This window comes from Mixophyes fleayi, chromosome 8 (assembly GCF_038048845.1).
Source record: "Mixophyes fleayi isolate aMixFle1 chromosome 8, aMixFle1.hap1, whole genome shotgun sequence".
NCBI classification, from domain to species: Eukaryota; Metazoa; Chordata; class Amphibia; order Anura; family Limnodynastidae; genus Mixophyes; species Mixophyes fleayi.
In genome coordinates, this window is record NC_134409.1 from 59,297,004 (window position 1) to 59,320,836 (window position 23,833).

The 23,833-nt window shown below is 36.4% G+C and overlaps 1 protein-coding gene and 1 long non-coding RNA gene across 4 annotated transcripts in view; one reads left to right on the plus strand and one right to left on the minus strand.

The window, feature by feature from the left end:
* Nucleotides 1-23,833, minus strand: part of LOC142099299 (complement factor H-related protein 1-like) — a 213,356-nt gene that overhangs the window by 133,707 nt on the left and 55,816 nt on the right. For all 3 annotated transcript variants that reach the window (XM_075182621.1, XM_075182619.1, XM_075182620.1), the window contains one exon: nt 10,781-10,963. In XM_075182621.1, the coding sequence (XP_075038722.1) occupies nt 10,781-10,963 (183 nt within the window). The remainder of the gene's footprint in view (nt 1-10,780; nt 10,964-23,833) is intronic.
* Nucleotides 16,090-19,785, plus strand: LOC142099310 (uncharacterized). The gene is made up of 3 exons (XR_012678510.1): nt 16,090-16,162; nt 19,324-19,430; nt 19,709-19,785. It is a non-coding gene; the product is annotated as an uncharacterized LOC142099310 (long non-coding RNA).

The window sequence follows — 23,833 nt, forward strand, 5'->3', positions numbered from 1 at the left end:
CTATGGAAACTCTGTGCTATCTTATACTTATTTGATAATTTAATACTTCTTTGATTTACACTGTAATTCCATTTTACATTTGCTGCACAGCATAAATACACTATACAAATGTATTTTGGACATATATAATAGAATAAGACAGATTGCCCATATACATGAATTATACAATTATCTGTGAATTACATATCTAATGAAGATATTTCTAAATTCTAACTCACAGCTCATATCTACATTATTATTAATGGACAGTATGCATTAGACCTTAAATACCTTATAAAAACTTCCGACAGAGAAATATTTCTAATTATTATTTCCTTCATGGGATTTGCAAATGGACCCCAACAATCCTTTTGGTTCAACAAACTATTATTTTTACCAGACATAAGAGCAGCAGTGTAATCCACAGAATTGAACCAAGCACTTACCATTTTCTCCTGGCTCCTCTACACTGGCAGTGTAGTGACATCATTACTTGCTGGGGGATAAGATTCCACCCTCTAACTAGTACAGTATCCAGAACTATGTCGAGTGGCACCTGGCTCCCTACACTCCATGTAGTCTTATCCCTTCAACATGTTGAAGATGGATGTTGAGCACATGCTGCAAGTCTATGTCATGTCACATTACAAGCCACAGTTGCTCCAGGGGCCCCCAGTAACCGCCCCCCTTATTTACTCCGGGTCTGCTGCAACCTGTGATTTTGCCAATGTACCGTAGGTTCTGTGTATTAACCTGTCTGTTGTTTTATGACGTCGCCGATTTCTTCACTCCCTTACAATGTCTTCTCTCCTTGGACTGTGTTTATTGCTAATTTCTACTGTTCTGTGTTTGCCGATACTGAATAAACCCTGGACTTACCGTCTAACTGTTAAACATCTGCAATCTGTGAACATTTCTTTTATATATTTCTGAATCTACCTGCATCTGTATTGTTGTATCTGTCAAGTTTTCCCGTGTTTACCCAAGAGAGCTTTCAGTTCCTGAGATGTCTGTCAACCTGTTATTTGATGTGATGTTTGTTAGACCTCTGCTGTTGACGTCAAATTCACCTGTTCTTTTTTTAAATAATGTGTGTAATCTTGTACATAATTTTTTGTTGCACCTGCATTTGTGACAATAAGAAATGGCTACAAGGACATGACTTCAGACACTAATGTATATAATAGGCTGATTTAGAGTTAGATGCAAATTTTGTGTAAAAGTTCAGAATTTGCAGCCGACCAAACCATGTTGCACTGCAAGGAGTGCACGGCAAACATTGTGCTGCAGGCAGGACATATCATCTTACATACTGCACACTTTCCGGATTGCTCTATTTTTGCACTACATTACAGATTTGGGCTAGGTCATGCCCCCTCCCAGCTCTAAATCACAGTGTGCATATTACATTTACCCCATGCAGCACAAAGCGGTTTCTCCAAGTACAAATATTGAACCTAATTGCTGGATTTGCTACAAACGCTACATTAGCTCTAACATGTGTAATGTTACTCTTTTCATATGACAGAACAATGCAATAGATTTGCAAAGAATATTGCACAGTTAATCACCCTTAAAAAGGATAAGCTCCAACACTACATTATGAATAAGATAAATTACAAAAATTGCATGGAACACATGGAGACCAGTAGGGACATACCATCAGATACCATACATAGAGGCAAGTCATTAGAGTGTTTTGCCTTTAGTCAAATTGCTGTTTCAAATCCAACAAAAAAAAATCATACAAAATTGTTGATTTAAAAAAAAAATGATCCTTGATAAATAATGCCCTGTGTTAACAAAAAAACAAATGTTAGTTTGTCCTGGTTCGATATACATGGGGAATGTTTCTTTGTTTGCAGATTTATATTCTGTGATGCATGTGTTTTGGGCATATCTTTCGAACATGAAAATACTCCCTCCTTTCACTTATTAACTAACAGCTGATTACTTATGCTGCACATAATCAAACTATTGAGTCTATTTGTCAAATAGAGAAAAGCCTTAAAACCCAGCGAAAATGGGAATCTTCATCGGATTTAGAGCTTCTCCCTATTTATAAAGCCCTTCCTGTGGATAATAGCTTTCAATGTCTGTCTGGCGAAACTTCCCAAGCACAGGGAAGACTATTTCTCATGAACAATTGCATGCACAGAAGGACCCTTCTCTGGCCTGGTAAGCGTTAGGACTGCTGTTAACATTGCTGACCAGTGTTGCTGGGGAGTTGAGCATAGGTCAGCTGACATGGTGACATTTTAATGAAAAATTGTGCAGAGAATGATTTTCTATCATAGCTATAGAAAAAAAAAAATCAATTTAGCAGGTTCTTTATAAGTATGTTTAATTGTTGCGCTGTATGAACCAGTCAATACAATTACTTCTCAACTGGTCTATTGCATTCATTTATGCAATACACTTTATGCTATGATGACAATATACAAGTGTTAGTTTGTCTTAGATCAATATAAATGTGGAATGTCTGTTTGGTTGCAGATTCAAATGCTGTAATGCATTTATTTTGTTTGAGTTAAATTTTGGAAACCTGAAAATATTCTTTCCTTTCATTAAATAACTAGCAGCTAATTAATTATGCTGCTCAATATTAAACTATGCTTTATTATGTATTTATTAGTTAGTTTGTTGCATTTCTTTAATTAAATATAACTTGTATTGCTTTAGTTGCTGGCCTTGATATCATGATGACAATATACAGATTTTAGCTTGGCTTGATTAAAAATAATGTGAATTGTTTGCGTATCTATATGTTGTGATGCATTTGTTTTGAGTATATTCTTGAAATATGAAAATACTTCCTCATTTCAAAAATTAGCTAACATTTGTACTTATAGCTGTATCATACACATTTTAACTTTGTTTGTTTGCAGATTTATATGCAGTAAAGCATTTACTTGATTTTAGATATACTTGTGAAAAATGTGAATGCTACCTCCTCCCCTTAATTAACTGGCATGTGTGATATACATGCTAAACTTATTGCTTTATTTCTACTATGTGATTAATGACTCCAACAATTTGTATGTTCTCTAATGATATCTTGATTTTAACTTCTTTTTTTTAATACTAACTTTTTTATTAAGCTTGGACTTTAATTGTACCAGGTGTTGTCACTGAGGGATTAATGGTACTGTGGGTATGTAATGCCTATGTGCTTAGGTGTTGTTTGTATGTCCTTAAATATAGGTCCAATTAAAGAACTGAAACATCAGAGTAAAGACATTTTTTTCACCTAAAATGTGGGGGTGGACAAGGTAGACAAAATAAATGTAGACACGAAAGCAAAGGGTAGCGAGAGCCCCGCTCATTAAAGAGCGCTAATTCAAATTGGGCACAGCTGATACAAGAGGAGCGAGTGTGGTTCAAAGTATAGATTGGGACAGCTGTGACAGTTGTGAGGGTGCATTAGTGTGGGTAATACATGTGGGAATAGGGTAAGCTAATAATGAGATGGGTTTACAGATTATAAATATAACAACTATCTCATTATATGAATTATAAAAACTAATTGATGTCACAATTTGAGTAAAAAATTTAATATTTTCATGTATGATTGGAAAAAAATAGAACCATTAAAAAAAATACTCAAATTAATTTGTAAACATATATTCAATAAGTGCGTATATTTATTATTTAGGTAAGAAGTGCCAATATATTCCTGTAAAATCTAAATATCAGAAATCACATACAAGCATGACTAATAATGAATAAGTGTACAGGAACAAAATGTAACATTTGTTCAAAGCAACAAAGTTCCATATGAGAGGATTTATACTAACTGAGATTTTAGCAAAGGACGTTGGAGTCATGGACAACTAAAGGAGTGGAAATGATTAGTAAATATGTTGAATTAAAAAGGATGTTTACTCAAAGAAGACATTATATTGCAGCTAAAGTTAGAAAACAAGCAGCTGCTTTGAATAAGATACAATATTTATTTGACAAAGAGTTAAGACTGCACCAAGCTCTCCATTCATCTTCCTCTGATTATAATACCAGTTTGGCTTGAAAATGTATTGTATCTAACGAGGAAGGGTGCACCCGATCATTTTACAAGTACTGATCCAAATTATCAAAAGAGAAAAGAGAATGATCATCTGGGGCACTCAGAATGGAAACAGCATAAACGTATATTTTGTGTTGCTGTGTACTGAAATCATTAAAATTATTCTTTATTAATTAAATTGATTTAAAATTGGTCTAGTAGCGAAATATTAAAAGATGCAATGGATTGAAACACTGAGATTAACAAAAATGCTGATAAAATAGACAATAATTCCTTGTCTAACCGCTATCCTGCTCAGAAAAAAATGTTTACTTTATTAGGATATAAATTCCTATGTTTGATATATATCAAGAAAATGTTGTTCTTAAATGATTCCCCTATTGCTGAATACTGATTGTCCTCTGTTGTAATAATTCACCTCAATGATACATGGTTGATATTACTCAACTTGAGCTCAATATTATAAGACAGATGGATTAGTTAAACACATTTGACATATAATTGATCATTAATAATGATGCTTAATAGGGCTAATAGGTCTTATGATAACTCCTCTGTAATCTATTTAATATAAATTGAACAAATATATATCAGTCCTATACTCATAATTGGATTATTCCCTTTTCAGGTACTCCTATTCAAATAACATGAAGTGTCTAGTGTTTGATAGCTAGGATATAGATAGAAGCAGTCTTGATTCTTTATTGTCACACTATATAACTGCCTGCAAAACCTTCTAGGGTTAATCCACTCAGTGAGGCTGGGGTTTGTTACATTGTAATCAGTCTACTCCCACTAGCCTCTATTCTATCGCTACACTATTATGCCTCCACATTTAACAAGGCAAAATAACGCTAAACTAATGATTGGTCAACTAACATCTGCACTTTAGGACTTAGGACTTAATCGGTATACATAAGAGAAAACTGAGCAGCGATCGCGGCGTCCGCCGACGCGCGTTTCGCTATTAGCTTTAACGAGGCAAGCCGAATTCACGGCTTGGTAAGCTATTTGAAGTGAAGAGCCCTCCCCTTTGATGACTACTTCCTTAGCAACGTTTTGGTAACCAAGGGTGCCAGACTAACAACGGATATAGCTATATTCTTTCACCGATCGGCTGGAATTGAACTGATACAACTAAACTATATCATATAAGAGATTCTTAACTGAACATGTATGGATGGAATTACCAGATTATGTGTTTGTTATAAACGGGGAGTAAATTTGTTAATTTAATTCCTACAAGCCATATTGACTGGCGATATTGATCTTATACATCTATGTGGGAAAATCTTCATAACTTTACTAAATATGTCAGTCTTTATGTAATGTCTGCGTGATCTGTGTTACATTATTGATTTCTTTAAACTTTATTCCAAAACATTATGAGGACCTTGAAGGTAAGTATAGTTACTAATATTATAATCATCTTTTAATTTTCCTCCAGAAATCCCTAGATGTCCAAATTATGACTGTGAAATAGGTGCAATTAGACAAACATATAAAGTGATCTACTTTTTCTATATTAAGTTATTAGTTACTTTAACCTATATTGCAGAGCATTATAAAGGGTAAAGATACCGTGATGGTGATCCATTCAACTGGGTGAGTATATAAAAATTAATAAATTACACGGAATGTGTGATAATTGGGTCAAATATACTTCTAACCCATACATTATACATTAGGTTGATATAATGAGACAGCATATGTATGTTAAGAAAACCTTCCTATGTAAGACGATCAACCTTGGCCGATATGCTTTATAGTGATAAACGTGAAAAAAACAAACTAAAATATAAAGGGTAAAGCCATAAAATTGTGCAATATAAATCAAAAAGAATAGTCATAAAGTTTACTATTGATATCATAGTGTATCCAAATATCTTATTAACCAGTATAGATCCTTTCTATGGCTATAAGATATCTACAGGTTAGAGTGAAGGTATTGTTAGACACTTCAATTCAAAAACACTGTATAATTACTATGATCATTCAGACCATATGGTACCATACTGCCCATTAAGAAAATTTGTCTAGTCTCCTTCCGTAGTAATTCATTGGTAATATCCCCCTCTCTCAGACCTAGATTAGCTTGTTCCATAGCAAAGGCTGTTAACATCTTGGGATCACTGTGATGGAATTTTAAAAAATGTTTAGCCACCACTGTTATTTGTTTTAAATTGGCTTTATCATTGGCCGTCCTTTTTATACTCCCTATGTGCTCCAAAACTCGCTTCTTAAAAGGTCTGCTCGTCATTCCTATATACTTCAAATTACACGGACAGGAGAGGCAGTAAATAACATTGACTGAATTTCAATTTAGATATTTTGAGATCTTCCAAATTTTTCTCTGTATTCTTTAGTTTGATGCATATTGGGACAAGCCTTACACGAACCACACTTAAAAATGCTCTTGGGAATATTGGAAATCCTTTTCCTTGGCGTTAAAAAGCTATGGACTAAGTGATCCCTCAAATTCCTCGATCATCTCCATGTGATGGAAACTCTATCTTCCAATGTTTGTCTGAGATCATTGTCCAATTGTAAAACATGCCAATGTTTCTGTAAGAGTTGTGTAATGGCTCGCCACTCTGAGCAAAAGGTTCCTATTACTCTCAATTTGGAGTTCTTTAGTCCCATTGAACTTTTATTGGTATTTTGGTGTATCAAGGTGTCCCTCTTTAATTTGGATACATTTTTTTCCGCTGTCTGGATGGAGTTAATGTTATAACCTCTTTTTATTAATCTGCATTTTAATTCAGCCGATCTTTGTTTACAAACATGTTCATCCGAACAGTTACTTTTGGTTCTTAATAATTCAGCTTTTGGGATTCCCTTAATAACTGACGGATAATGAGAGCTAGATGCGTGTAATAAACTGTTTGTGGCCGTTATTTTTCTATACATATCAGTCTGTAATCTACCGTCACTAGTTTTAGAGATTGTTAAATCCAAAAAGTTGATTGCCACATCTTGTATCTCTGATGTTAATTTTAAATTAAGCTCATTATTATTCAAGGTATCAGTAAATTCCTGAAATAGTTTAGCATCCCCATCCCAAAGGATGATCACGTCATCTATGTATCTTAACCACAATAATATGTGGTTGGTAAATTTTTCATTCTGCTGGGTGAAAACTACTTCTTTCTCCCACCAGCCTAGGTATAGATTGGCATAGGTGGGAGCGCAAGCTGTTCCCATCGCAGTCCCCCTAATTTGCAGATAAAATTTCTCTTCAAATAGGAAATAATTCTTCATAAGAACAAATTGTAATAGGATGATCAGAAATGCCTCTATATCATATGACGCCAGCTTGGTAGTAGGGTTAACTGTAATGTTATCCAATTTGGATAATACATCTTTTGTGTCTCTGACCACCGACCACATATTATTGTGGTTAAGATACATAGATGACGTGATCATCCTTTGGGATGGGGATGCTAAACTATTTCAGGAATTTACTGATACTTTGAATAATAATGAGCTTAATTTAAAATTAACATCAGAGATACAAGATGTGGCAATCAACTTTTTGTATTTAACAATCTCTAAAACTAGTGACGGTAGATTACAAACTGATATGTATAGAAAAATAACGGCCACAAACAGTTTATTACACGCATCTAGCTCTAATTATCTGTCAGTTATTAAGGGAATCCCAAAAGCTGAATTATTAAGAACCAAAAGAAACTGTTCGGATGAACATGTTTGTAAACAAAGATCGGCTGAATTAAAATGCAGATTAATAAAAAGAGGTTATAACTTTAACTCCATCCAGACGGCGGAAAAAAATGTATCCAAATTAAAGAGGGACACCTTGATACACCAAAATACCAATAAAAGTTCAATGGGACTAAAGAACTCCAAATTGAGAGTAATAGGAACCTTTTGCTCAGAGTGGCGAGCCATTACACAAATCTTACAGAAACATTGGGCACGTTTTACAATTGGACAATGATCTCAGACAAACATTGAAAGATAGAGTTTCCATCACATGGAGACGATTGAGGAATTTGAGGGATCACTTAGTCCATAGCTTTTTAACGCCAAGGAAAAGGATTTCCAATATTCCCAAGGGCTTTTTTAAGTGTGGTTCATGCAAGGCTTGTCCCAATATGCATCAAACTTAAGAATACAGAGATAAATTTGGAAAAATTTGGAAGATCTCGAAATATCTAAATTGTAATTCAGTCAATGTTATCTACTGCCTCTCCTGTCTGTGTAATTTGAAGTATAAAGGAATGACGAGCAGACCTTTTAAGAAGCGAGTTTTGGAGCACATAGGGAATATAAAAAGGGCGGCCAATGATAAGGCCAATTTAAAACAAATAACAGTGGTGGCTAAACATATTTTAAAATTCCATCGCAGTGATCCCAAGATGTTAACAGCCTTTGCTATGGAACAAGCTAATCTAGGTCTGAGAGGGGGAGATATTACCAATGAATTGTTACGGAAGGAGACTAGACAAATTTTCTTAATGGGCAGTATGGTACCATATGGTCTGAATGATCATAGTGATTGTACAGTGTTTTTGGATTGAAGTGTCTAACAATACCTTCACTCTAACCTGTAGATATCTTATAGCCATAGAAAGGATCTATACTGGTTAATAAGATATTTAGATACACTATGATATCAATAGTAACCTTTATGACTATTCTTTTTGATTTATATTGCACAATTTTATGGCTTTACCCTTTATATTTTAGTTTGTTTTTTTCACGTTTATCACTATAAAGCATATCGGCAAAGGTTGATCGTCTTACATAGGAAGTTTTTCTTAACATACATATGCTGTCTCACTATATCAACCTAATGTATAATGTATGGGTTAGAAGTATATTTGACCCAATTATCACACATTCCGTGTAATTTATTAATTTTTATATACTCACCTAGTTGAATGGATCACCATCACGGTATCTTTACCCTTTATAATGCTCTGCAATATAGGTTAAAGTAACTAATAACTTAATATAGAAAAAGTAGATCACTTTATATGTTTGTCTAATTGCACCTATTTCACAGTCATAATTTGGACATCTAGGGATTTCTGGAGGAAAATTAAAAGATGATTATAATATTAGTAACTATACTTACCTTCAAGGTCCTCATAATGTTTTGGAATAAAGTTTAAAGAAATCAATAATGTAACACAGATCACACAGACCATTTTATTTGTCTGTATAAATGTACTTTATTCACTGTCACACCTATGTTATTTGAGAAATCTGGAAGAAAATAAAGGATTAAAGATCACCCAACAATCATACCCATCTCTCAGTATTTTACATAAAGACTGACATATTTAGTAAAGTTATGAAGATTTTCCCACATAGATGTATAAGATCAATATCGCCAGTCAATATGGCTTGTAGGAATCAAATTAACAAATTTACTCCCCGTTTATAACAAACACATAATCTGGTAATTTCATCCATACATGTTCAGTTAAGAATCTCTTATATGATATAGTCTAGTTGTATCAGTTCAATTCCAGCCGATCGGTGAAAGAATATAGCCATATCCGGTGTTAGTCTGGCACCCTTGGTTACCAAAACGTTGCTAAGGAAGTAGTCATCAAAGGGGAGGGCTCTCCACTTCAAATAGCTTACCAAGCCGTGAATTCGGCTTGCCTCGTTAAAGCTAATAGCGAAACGCGCGTCAGCGGACGCCGCGATCGCTGCTCAGTTTTCTCTTATGTATACCGATTAAGTCCTAAATCCTAAAGTGCAGATTGTAGTTGACCAATCATTAGTTTAGCGTTATTTTGCCTTGTTAAATGTGAACCCATAATAGTGTAGCGATAGAATAGAGGGTAGTGGGAGTAGACTGATTACAATGTAACAGTTATATAGTGTGACAATAAAGAATCAAGACTGCTTCTATCTATATCCTAGCTATCAAACACTAGACACTTCATGTTATTTGAATAGGAGTACCTGAAAAGGGAATAATCCAATTATGAGCATAGGACTGATATATATTTGTTCAATTTATATTAAATAGATTACAGAGGAGTTATCATAAAACCTATTAGCCCTATTAAGCATCACTATTAACGATCAATTATATGTCAAATGTGTTTAACTAATCCATCTGTCTTATAATATTGAGCTCAAGTTGAGTAATATCAACCATGTATCATTGAGGTGAATTATTACAACAGCGGACAATCAGTATTTAGCAATAGGGGAATCATTTAAGAACAACATTTTTTTGATATATATCAAACATAGGAATTTATATCCTAATAAAGTAAACATTTTTTCTGAGCAGGATAGCGGTTAGACAAGGAATTATTGTCTATTTTATCAGCATTTTTGTTAATCTCAGTGTGTCAATCCATTGCATCTTTTAATATTTCGCTACTAGACCAATTTTAAATCAATTTAATTAATAAAGAATAATTTTAATGATTTCAGTACACAGCAACACAAGATATATGTTTATGCTGTTTCCATTCTGAGTGCCCCAGATGATCATTCTCTTTTCTATTTTGATAATTTGAATAAGATACAGTAAGTCTTTACTGGGTATTGAAAATATGTGAAGATATGAGGATGAAAGGAATAACAGTTTTAGATGCTTTTGAGGTACCAGGAAGAGCAGGAAGTACTGACATTCTTGAGAAGAAAATTTAATAAACACAATTATTCTAGTACAATCAATTACTAAAGAAATAAGTATAATTCACATGATCAATAAATGAGTGCATATCCTGAATTTGGTGACAGTGAACATGGAAGCAGATTGGATACCTATGAACATACCTAGACATACTGGTGCATCGCCCCAGAATCCGTTCATACATTTAACAATTTTGTTCCCTCGAAGTACATGAAAAGCTGGACATTTATATTCCACGGATGAACCTGATTCATAGTCAATTTTTCTAAGATCTTTGGTGTCTCCAAATTGTACTACTGGTGCTGGACCACAGCTCTCGCCAATCCCTAAAAAAGAAATATAATAGAGGGAACTTAAGGCAAAAAATTCACAAATATGTAGGACATTATTTAACTAGATAAATATAGTACAATAGCTGAAAATTGCATTATTTAATGTTTATGTATGGAATGTGTAAATGTAAATCACTAAACCTTGCAATTTATCGATGCACAAATAGATTTGTACTTTTATACTAAACAGTGGTTTTAACCTTTGCAGCTAAATTCTCCTTTTTACCACTTATTACTAAATCATTGCCAATCCTGTAAAAGGAGGGAAAGAGGAGCAATTAGTTGGTAGTTTAACCCCAGTAGCATTCAAATATGGGCAGTAGAAATGGCAAATAAGAGGAAGTGAGGAACCGTCTATTTATGCCAGGGGCGGATTGGGAACTTAAAGTGGCCCTGGAAAAAATTATTGAAGTGGCCTCATTTGGGCGGGACCAAATCAACTGTAGGTGGGGCCAACACAAAAGTAGGCGGGATTTAGAACGACTGGAATTTGGTTGTAGTAACATTTAGGAAACCCTAGATGTCATGACTTAATACACAGTGGGTCATCTCTAAAGCAATGCAGGGCAAAAGCTGCTAATCCTGTGCTATAAAAATACATGAATCCTTTTATATCCTTTACATTATCTGCGACTGGTTAATGCCTCTGTGCTCCAAATTGTTTAGTTGCCTACTAACACATCCTTCCAAAATTCCCTTCATTGAAACATATCTGACTGTTTAATAAGTGTAACTATTATGAAACATGTTGGAACAATCGTATTTGATCAGTCTGCCAGAGCAGCATATGAGGACCTCAAGCACAGTTGCATCTTTCCCTGACATCATGAAATGCAAGCTACCAGTCTAATCTCTCTCTATACATAATATATAAATATGTGTACTGTGTGTTTCAAAAATGCATTAAAAATAATCCTTATAATAAATGGCTGTCCAGGTGCGATCAACACAAAGGTGAAAAAACATCTTCAAGAAATCAATTCTTTTGTAATGATTGTGTATGAGCCCTAAATGTGCCCAGTTATTGGAGGTGGTTTGAATTATCAGTGTAGGGGGGGTTGCCAGACAATGGCATAAGTAAAGGGGAGAGCTATTCCAAGGGTTTGCTGGTGATATACTAAGTACAAAGGAGGAAGGATTAATGATATTGTTAGTGCAATGGGGCTGGTCATATGTACAACAAAGTGATCTGAGAATGGTAGAAAGCAGGCAATGGAATCAAAGCAAGAACCACTAAAGTATCACCAGAGCTGGAATAAGGCTCTGGGGGGCCCAGGGCACTTAAGACAGGGAGGTTATCATTTTAGATACATTTTAGATAAAAACACAAGCAATGGCAGACTGCTCTCTCCTACCTGTTCTTGTCACTTTCTCCACCTGTGGCTGCTGGTGTCTTTAGCTCAGTTGCTGCTTGTCTGGATCCTGGAATGCTGGAGTCCCTATTTGGAAAAAATAATGGGTACATGAAATTTCGAAAACACCATCCAGCCCCGGCATTAAATCAATAGCGCACACATTTAATAATTAGGCTTCCTTCCAGCCCAAACGTTAAAATAATAATACTCACATTTAATAAATAGACCTATTTTTTTCCAACCAACCCCAGCAAAAAATTAATAGCATTTACGTTTAATATTACCATTTCCCACAACCATCCCACGGCATTAAATAATTCATATTCACATTTAGTAAATAACCCTTCTCCCCAAATTCAGCCCCACATTAAATTAATAGCCTACCTCTCTCCCAAGTACTATTAAGACAGCCCCCCTCCCAACCCCCATATCATACATTAGATTAAGAACGCCCCATTCCCTCACACATTATAGTAACATACCCCCCTCCGCACACATTATAGCAGCCGCTCCTCCTTTCCTTCACACATTATAGCAGCCTTCCATTTCCCTCAAACATTATAGCAGCCCCCACTCCTGTCCTTCTCACATTATAGTAGCCCCCCTTTCCCTCACACATTATAGCAGCCCCCCCTTTCCCTCACACATTATAGCAGCCCCCCCTTTCCCTCACACATTATAGCAGCCCCCCTTTCCCTCACACATTATAGCAGCCCCCCCTTTCCCTCACACATTATAGCAGCCCCCCACCCTATAGTTTTGTATGTGCAGCCTCCCCTCTATATAGTTTTGTAAGTGCAGCTCCCCTCTCTATAGTTCTGTATGTGCAGCCCCCACGCACCTATAGTTCTGTATGTGCAGCCCCCACTCCCTATAGTTTTGTATGCGCAGCCCCCACTTCCTATAGTTTTATATGCGCAGCCCCCACTCCCTATAGTTTTGCATATGCTGCCCCCTGCAGTACCTAGACTAAGCTGCTACAATCTTATATTTTCCCTGATAAAGTTATCTTAAAATGATCTTAAAGTGAAGACAAGAGAAAATTTCTATAGCTTGACATCTCAATAGCATTACAACATTCAACATTCTGGCAAAAATATATATAAAAAAATTAGCCATGGCACCAAAAAGGTAAACCCAGCCTCATTTTTGACCATAAAACATTTCGGATGAATTGAATGAATTTGATTGCTCGGTTATTTAATATGTGGAGTATGACGCTTCATTTTAGCAAATGTCTATGATCGACAGACATTAAATTGATTATTTAATAAAATGGCGCTATGTGCACAACTAAGCTGTAACCTATTGTAGCAAATTAACTGGAGCCCAGTCAGTGGCCAGCGGGTCACCTTCAGCACTTCTGTGCTCACCCTGTGGCCTGAGACATGAAGACAACAAGTGCTTCAGCACAAAAGTGTATTTTTTTACCTCCTTCTCCTAAGTGACTGGAGGTGGGAAAGGGAAGAGGTAGTAGTAGTTCTGCTTGAGCAGTTATAATTATCCCTCATCATTTGGGCAGATGCTTGATATGGGCCTGTAGTATCCAAGTGACCATATAACCCTCACATCATGTCAAGTGACATGAGACACTAAGTGCCGCTGGGGCCATGCCAAGATGCTTGACTGAGAGTGAGAGGCAGGAGGAGGTGGCAGAAGTGTAATATGGATAATGTAACTTGCGGCTTATTACTCTGCTTTGTTGGCACTTTATTGTGCATTGTTACTACCTGAGAAAATTTGTATTTTACTTATCTATAAAGTCTTCAACTGATGGTATTTAATTAGGCATTTCTCCTAGTGGTATTACAGGCCATTAATTAAAACTATTTGTGGCATAATACTAGGTACATCTCCTGCCTTATATATTACTGGGCAATATAGCTACTGTTAGTATACTGCAAGCTCCTGATACTGTCTACATCACTCACTTACCTTTAAATGTGGTGATCGTTGTCACTCCATGCTCCTCACATCAGACAGGAAGTAAAGTAAACACTGCCTGTCTGAGCACCCAGATAGCAACAAGCAGCCTCACGATTTTCACTGGCCACTAATTCTTTTGATCTCCCCCTCCCGCCCGGCCGCGGCTGCACTCCCCGCGACCCCCCTCCCCCGCACGCAGAAACATTTTTCAACCATTACTGGACAAAAAAAAAATTTGTGAGCTAAAATATAAATGGAGATTTACTGTTTGCTGTAAGTACAGATAGCAAAGTATATAATTTCAGTCATAAATAAATATCACTTACTGATAAACATAAACAGACCTCTTCTTTCATTTTGACAATGTAAGACAATTGGTAATATTATAGAGAAATTTTGTAGAAGACACAAAAACAAAGGTGGCTTAAATGCTTTACACCAAAAGGAAATTTCAAATAAGAAATATGTTCCATTTTTCCTTTGATGTTGAAACAAGATAATGTTGCTATTAAAAATTATGTACACTTTTCACCGAATTAATTAACTATAAAGTCAATTTTCTTGCATATGCCATTTTTACCATTATTTCTATTGGGAAAACAAACACAGTATAAAATATATATGCAAATGTATTATAAATCACTTACTGATCAAAGATTCATTACTAATTACTTTCAAGAAGAACATTAAAATAGTCCACATTTGATGAGGTATAATAACTTTGAAATAATAGACTAGAAGATGTTATAGGGAATAACAGTTTTGAATTCATTTAAAATATTTACAGCCAAAAAGTACATTTTAAACAAAAACCCTCCCCAACTAGATGTACTGTGGCAGCCCAATTCCACTGAACGCCCACAATTTGGAAGAAATCGCCCCTGTCGACGTTGCACTAAGTCTTTTTTCTGCATCAACACCAAGGGGTATACTTACTAAACGGCAGTTCCAACGAACAGCCGATTCTCTGAGCTTTCCTGTTATTTTTTTAAAACGGCAATCTTAATGAAGGCACGATGGATTTTACCTTTAATAAGATTGCCGTTTTAAAAAATTTGCAGGAAAGTGCAGAGAATTGGTGCTTCATCGGAACCACAGTTTAGTAAATATACCCCCAAGCCTGGGTGGGTGGTGCAGAAGCTGTTTGGATTTCACATTTTAAAGATTGTCAATGTGAACAATAAACTCGCTGGTGGAATTTAAATCTATTGTACTGTAATACTGCTTCTTGGGGGGAGTCACTGATAATTAAGATTTACTATTTAGGTGGAAATATCCCATAAAAATGTTATTTTTGTAAAAAATGAATTTCATGTCAGTGGTTTTATGCTACAGTATATGTGTAGCTCCCTGAGAAAACTTACACTAATGGATGCTTGTCTTATAGGATACATAATACTACATCTTCAGAAGAGTTGGATGCAATTTACGATTACAACATAAATACATTTGGTAAGAGGCACTTTCAGCATATTATATGCAATTGCCTATAAAGCCGTTAAAAAAAAGTAAATAGCAGAGTGTGTCCCCTCCCCCCCAAAAAAAACCCAACATAACGAAAATATGCTGGCACCTGTGGTTTACCAAGTGCCAACATGCCCTGGCAGCCATGGGTATGCTGGCACACAGGGCCGCCATCAGGAGGGTACAGGGGGTACCAGCGTATGGGGCCCGGGCTCACCAGAGGGCCCGCTCTCCTCTAATACCGGCGTCCCCACTGCTGCATTGATCCTGGCTGTCACTGACAGCCAGGCAGCTTTCAAACACAATCGCAGGGGAATGATCGTTCCACCCCTGCGATCATGTGATCCGCCCCCCCCTCTTCCTATCAGCTGACCTCTCACTGAAGTCCCTGCCGATGATATAGGAAGAAGCAACAGAGAGGCTGCAGCCTGCAGGAATCAACATGTAGGTAAGTATTTTTTATTTTAAAAGAGATAGAAGTACTTAATGGAGGGATAAAGACAGCTAGGAGTTACACAGAGAGAGAACTGGATTAAGGGCTGAGCACACAAAGGGAGATTTATTGTTCATATGCAAACCCAGGACAGACTAAGACACCACTTCCATCTGTTGGTGAGGTTATTTCTGGGTTCCTGTATGTACACCACTGAAAAATCATACACACCACTGCCTGATACATGTGTCATTATTAATCAGAAGTGTAGTTATCCAGAGGGTCAGGTGTGAGAGTAGTTTATAAGTGATTCATACTGTATACTGAATTAACACAATTAGAGTAAGGTACATTACTGTGATCAGCCACCTATACCAGTTAGGAACTGCATGATAATATCTGAATTTAGTAGTAATTATGTTATTAGAGTTACTTGCCTGTTACTGTGATTTACATTGTATGCTAATACTCCAATCTTCAACTGAACTGTGTGTATTACATTGTTGTCTAAGTTTGCATCCATTTATCTGCTATTTTACCCAAGCCACTGCACCTCTGCTTATTAACAACCATGCTGTGTTAGTTTGCTCCTATTTACAGGGTGTGTGGGTCGACGTCTGTATATATACACGCAAATTGACCATACCCCCCAACCCTACCTCTTTTGTCAATCAGGCTAGGGGGTGTGACCACTCCTGATATTCAAGCTTATATCCATAATCCAAGCAAAATAAATATCTTTGCATTTTATATTCCACTTCATTTTACATCCATATAAACCCATTATCACTAATAGGAGATATATATATATATATATATATATATATATATATATATATATATTGTGAGATCTATACCTGCTAACAAGGCTCCTTGTCATAGTGTGATAAAAGCTGACTCTGCTTTTCCCACTTATTAGGATTTAGCAATAACCTAGGCTAATGCTTAGGATGTCTTGAAGGGTTGATATCATTTGAGATGGAGGTATAGTTTTTAATAAATACAATATTGAACAAAATTCAAAAATTGTACTTTGAGGGAAAAGGCGCATAAGGGAACAATAAAGAAAGCAAGGAAATGATGTTGGTGGATATAAATACATATCCGGTTGCCTAAAACTATGTTAATTTTTAGATTAAATAATATTCCTCTCCACACTACTTGATGCACAATCACAAATCTATATTTGAGATTTAGTTCAAGTAATTCAATTTCACAGGTATATATGGCAAATCCAATATAACAATAAGTTTATATCTGAGATTCAGTCCCACAGTCCAAAATAAATCCCACTTCCAATAGCGATTCAGAGCACACAAAGTTCAAATATACTGCTCTTAGTAATTAATGTAGATTTGCATCAGTAATTGATGATAATGCAGTTCAGCGTAGTTCGGCCACATTTACATCTGCCTCCAAATACATAAACTGGGACAGTGGTTGGGAGGGTGCAGTCGGTTAGCGCTGGGGGGGGGGGGTATTTGGCTTCGGGAAGGGGGGAGGTTGTTGTGCTGGAGGGGCCCATACCTGTTTCGTTTGTACTGGGCCCCACGATTTCTGATGGCAGCCCTGCTGGCACATATAGTACTACAAGCACCAGCATATACAACCATGTAGTGGAAGCCTGGGCATGCTGGGACCTGTAATGTACCACAGACAAAATGCTTAATTAAATCTATTTTTTATATATTAACCCTCACCCACTGCTCCAGAGGTGTGGAATAGCCCTAATGATATTCAGCAGGGGGCTGGTTAAACCTTGAAAAGGGGGCCCACATTTTTTATCAGATCTGATTACCCTAGAGAATCCAGGCCTGGGGCTGGTTGTCACTCTGGCTGGCATAGTCTACTGCTGTAGCACTTGCCTTGTATATCAAACCATTGTCTCATAGATTGAAAGCTTGCGAGCAGGACTCTCTTACATCTCTGTATGTATTACCTAGTATTGCTTTATTATTGTTTGTTCCCAAATATAAAGCGCTACAGAATCTGCTGGCGCTATATAAATAAATGTTGATAATGATTATGATGCATTAACAGTACAAGTTTCATCAACAAACACCAATTAGTGCTCTACAATAATTGGGCTTTACCATCTATTATTGGCATCATTCTTTCAGCATCTTCAGCATTCCTGATGCTGTTAAAATATTGAATGTATTGACTGATTTTACACTATTATCTCCATGTATGTAATTTTCTGACTAGCTTATAATATGCATTAAGTGGTTAAGCCTTGTTCCATACAACACCCTTGGTACCTGCAGATGTACTTTTCCCTATCCTATCCCTATGCACCTAGGACACTATCCCGATGTGCCTAGGATATCTGCTGTATAAGGAATCTCATAAGCAAAATTAGGACCTGGACACATTCATTATCATTGCCACACTATTGAACCCATCAAGATCAGTTATAGTATAGTAGTGCTATCATTACATCATTATGTGATATTTAACATGTGCTTAATTAACCAGCATAGTTTGTTTTTATTTATATGATACATTGACATGTAGGTTATTTGTTTTTTCGATCCTTTGAATGAAAAAAGTTTATTTTTACAATTATCACGGTCATCAGCAGTTTCTGTTTATTGAAGTACCCTTAATTGTGTTTTTTACTGTTAATGTTATCATTAGTGTATCTATTGATTTCACCTGTAACCTAGTAACATATGTCAACATCCGGTAATTATATCCGGTAAACTAGCAACTTATATCAACATCCGTCAAAACGCATTTGGCAATCACAGCCTATATATGGAAGGTACCACCATGGATATTTACTTATCTCAATTCCCCTGAAGAAACCACACGTCAAAACTTCCACTGGAACTTACAGCATGTGTTCCAATGTGGAACGCACGCTGTTTTCAGCCACACGTTGTATGGCATTGCTCCTACTGTTTGGACAAATTGCGGAAAATCGTTTGTCAACATCCCTTCATCATCATTTTGGATTTATCTGGGACATTAATTCTATTGTTTATGTTATTGTTTTTATTAGTACAAATTAAAGTGTTCTTATTTAAGACACGTTTGCAATTTTTTGGCAACTCAAACCTTCTCCCTGATTGGTTCAGGATTGGATTCCAGTTTTGGGTTTTTTTCTGTTCTGATTTACTTTGTTGTGTTTTATTTTATTATTATTTTTTCATAAACACTTGCACCCCTAGGACATTCTTGCATCAGAGTTCAGAGCACACATCAAACAATTCTCCTGTTTTGGAATCATAAAGACACCAGAAGAACGAAAGTAGCACCACGGTTTCATCTAAAATAGGTACTGTCTTTTATATTTGTCTGCAGTTTTTTTAGGAATACTTCTCATGGTCTGGATTTCTATCATTACTGACTCTTTTCAGCATTGATTTTTTTCTTTATTAATTATTTGAACCAAGCTTTCATTTTTTTTACTTTAGCGATTGTATTTATTCCATATTGAGTACATTTTGAGATTTGGTCACATAGCTACCTTCGTTAACCTGTGTTATTAGTATGCTGTTTTGGTAACTAATTTAGTGCTGAATCAAACCAATTTGTATGTATCTTTTTGTTAAGGTTCTGGACTACTTTGAAGACTCTTAGCAGCTGTTGGTACCATTTCATTTTCAGATTCTAGTAAGCTACCTGTGTGCATTTATTTGTTATCATCCTTGTGCATCTATCCTAATTCCACAAGACTATATACTACATTTACAAACCTGTATCCTGTATTCAATAAACCAACATTCTGATTCAGAGACAACATGTGGATTAACCTCCTTACATCTGCTGACACCTGTTATAGGTAGTAAGTAGGAGGTTCCCAGGCGCTTGATGTGAAAGAGATGATAAGATATGGGGTGGGTGTCAAATGGCTGCGAGCCTGTTTTATTCTATACAATAACAATGGTCAAAACCAAAAAGTAGTGTGCCGGCACATATAAAATGATCAAGATAAACACAATTCCACAATAACTATGTACAGTGAAACAGATATAACAATGATGTACAGCTGTATTATAAAATGAAAAGAACAATAATGGCTGAATACCTGCATTCACCAAAAACATGTGGCAGCAGGGGATCCAATAAGTCCAGTGCTGGGGTTTTGTAAATACACCAAATCCTTATTGATGAAGGAACTGTACACAAAGAGTTACCAGTCCTGATTATATGCGCTGGCAGTTGAAAAATATACACACTGCGTGTGATAAAAAAAAACAGTGAGTTCATACACATAGTGTAAAATCAGCGAGAGCTGAACAGGCACTAACCTAAAATCGGATATATTCCCCAGAACAGTCCTGGTCCAGTAGAATGGTCTCTATGTGCAACTGAACGGTTCTCCTGAGTCCTACAGCAGAGCGATGAGGAATTCCTGGCCAGGCGCCCCTCCTCTCTGAACAGCTGGTTGTTCGCATTGCCCCAGGTGATGTGCATGCGCAGAGCCGCGATACCGCTGATGTATTGAAAAAAGATTAAAGTATTGCTCATGAGCTAAAAAATGTGTAAAAGAAATGTGTAGTAACGGACCTACGCATTTCGCCCACGTGGGGCTTCGTCAGGGACAGTAGAACTGTGTTAAATTGCAGTCTTCAGTTTTCTCTATATAAGGGGAGGCGGCCATAGAGGAACAGCTTTCAATTGGGTCCTCCGCTGGATTGACATCCATGTGGGGCAGTCTCTCAGACCCATATTAAGTGTGGTAATCACAATCCTTGTTAGTAAGAGCATATTTAACAAGTTAAGCTCTTAGACTGGAGTACGTAAATTAAAGTGCGATAAACATGTAATAAACAATAAAAATAAAAATAAATAAATAAAAAAAGGTTGAAATAAGTTAGCAGAAAGCTACTATGGAGTTGAAATAAAAAGTAGTATATAAATGACATAGCAAAATATGTAATAAACACTGGCGCTCACAACAGTATTGTATGAGGTTAATATATAGATAGTCCACAAAAACACCTCTTCCACATGTGGAGGCAGCCTTCCTTATAATTGGTAGGTAAGTCCAGAATCATATAGAAAGTCAAACAAGGATACAGCGCACAATTGTGTGTTATTAGGAAAATATCCCAAGTTCAGTGGGGAGTAGTAATATAGTCAATAATTCAATGTTCCATGCTTGCTAGACGGTCCTCTAGGACCAAGGGTATAAGTGCAGTGTAGCATATATAAAAAGACAGAATAATATAGGCATAGGATTAGTAGGAGCAGTGTGTTAGTGACAGCCCATCACCATATTGTTACACACCCAAAGGAATTATATCGCTTATCTGTAAGATTAATCCAAGTACTGGAACACAGTTTATAACCACTTCTCTTTCAATAATGTGTGGTCAGCACTCTCAGCAACTGCAAGTCTGGTCTCCAATCATAAATCATCAGCATACTGTAAACACCATATCTCTCTTCCACTCAGTGTGTAAGAAAAAGGAGATAATACACTATATGGTGTAGTATTCAATGGTAACAGTATTTAATCAGAATAACATATAAATGCACACTCACAAAGAGTAATGAAAATACAAGCTTATCTGTAATTCAGGTAACAGATATACCATGTCCTCAGGTACAACAAGAACCTCCCACAGTCTTCCGCACAGGACTAACTGATGGTATGGTGATCCAAATATACACAGGAACAATAGAAAAGAGCCTCTACGCGTTTCGTCCTCAGCAGGACTTCCTCAGGAGGTGATAAGTGTGGCCTAAACCAGGGATGTATTTATAGCGAAGCGCATCGCCATTTTGTGCATACGCATTGCGCTGAACAAACTGCGCATGCGCGACCCATCGGTCTTACTGCGCATGCGCGGCTACGGTACTGTCGCGATTCTTTTGGGTGTGTAACAATATGTTGATGGGCTATCACTAACACACTGCTCCTATTAATCATATGCCTATATTATTCTGTCTTTTTATATATGCTACACTGGACTTATACCCTTGGTCCTAGAAGACCGTCCAGCAAGCGTGGAACATTGAATTATTGACTATATTACTACTCCCCACTGAACTTGGGATATTTTCCTAATAATACACCATTGTGCGCCGTATCCTTGTTTGACTTTGTATATAAATGACAGTTTACAAAAAACTGTTAATATCAATGTCGATGTTAAGACCATTGGGTGATAATGTTTTTAAACTATAGATCCATTTTGTTTAAATTTTTGAAATGTGTTTGATATAATCACCACCACGCCATAATTTCTTAACCTTACAGATTCCCAGAAATTTTAGTAATGAGGGGTCATGCTGATGGTGCGTGGAAAAATGTTCGGAGACACTATGGGGTATATTTACTAAACTGCGGGTTTGAAAAAGTGGAGCTGTTGCCTATAGCAACCAATCAGATTCTAGTTATCATTTATTTAGTACATACTATAAAATGACAGCTAGAATCTGATTGGTTGCTATAGGCAACATCTCCACTTTTTCAAACCCGCAGTTTAGTAAATATACCCCTATGAGTCAGAAGTTGGTTCTTAATATTTCTGATGTGCTCTCCTATTCTGATAGAAAGTTTTCTGATTGTCCTACCAACGTATTGGTGGCCACAGGGACATTGGAGGAGATAAACAACTCCAATGGATTTGCAGGTAAGTTTGTCTTTGATATTACACCCACCCCATATCTTATCATCTCTTTCACAGCAAGCGCCTGGGAACCTCCTTCTTACTTCCTGTAATCTTGGGGATTAGGACTAGCCCCATTCACATCCCGTTGGCTGCTCATACATAGGTATAGAAGCGCGGACCCCACCTTTGTTTATTTCTGACACCTGTTATAAACTAATCGGCATCTGCCAATAGTTATATGCGAATATTTAAAGAGAGAGACGACCGCACTTCCCTTGCGTATGAAGAAATAAGTGCTACCTAAATGGGAAACTTTATGTTAGAGAAGGGTCCCTTTCCTCTAGTAAAGGAGAACTGAAAATATGGTTTCCCTGGCGCAATAGTGGTGTGTAGGGAGTTGTTGGATGCAGTGTTGGAAGCTAATTGCATAGAAACAAATCAGCATAATCATAATACAACTTCAAATAAAACAGTGTTTCCTGGCTAAATAGGTAGTATAGCAAACATAATAATTTAATACATATATGCCAACAATTAAAACACAATTGTGTGGTCTGGCCCACACAAGGGAGCTATCATAGGTTATGGCAATACCTACACAGTTTAGTGATAATTATATAGCTCAAAATGTCCAAGCAGTCAAAGTACCACAATGATAAAAGAAGTATAATGGAACATGAGCTTCAAGAGCATAAGCCACAAGAGTAAATGTATATTACTTCAATACCTATTTGTGGATATCATAGTCCATAATAAATTATTATTATTATTATTACAAAAAAATAAAGTAAAAGACAATTGCTGCAGTAATGGAATATATCAGGGAGGCACAGTGAAGATCAGGATATGCCAACATATCAAATGGATGTTATTTTGCAGTGAAAGAGCGACATTCCATGTCTGCTAACATTAATTATAACCCTAGCTAGATTCAACAGATAGGTAGGTAATTAATGAAACATGCATCAATATGAAGGTGTCTTAAAAGATTGGTAGCAGTTAATAAAGTAAATAGTAGATACACCCTTCATATATATCTCTTTTCATTTTGTTATAGTGCTGCTGCTAAGGTGATGTTTTTTACAGTATGTACAGGGTTGTTATATAAAAAGAT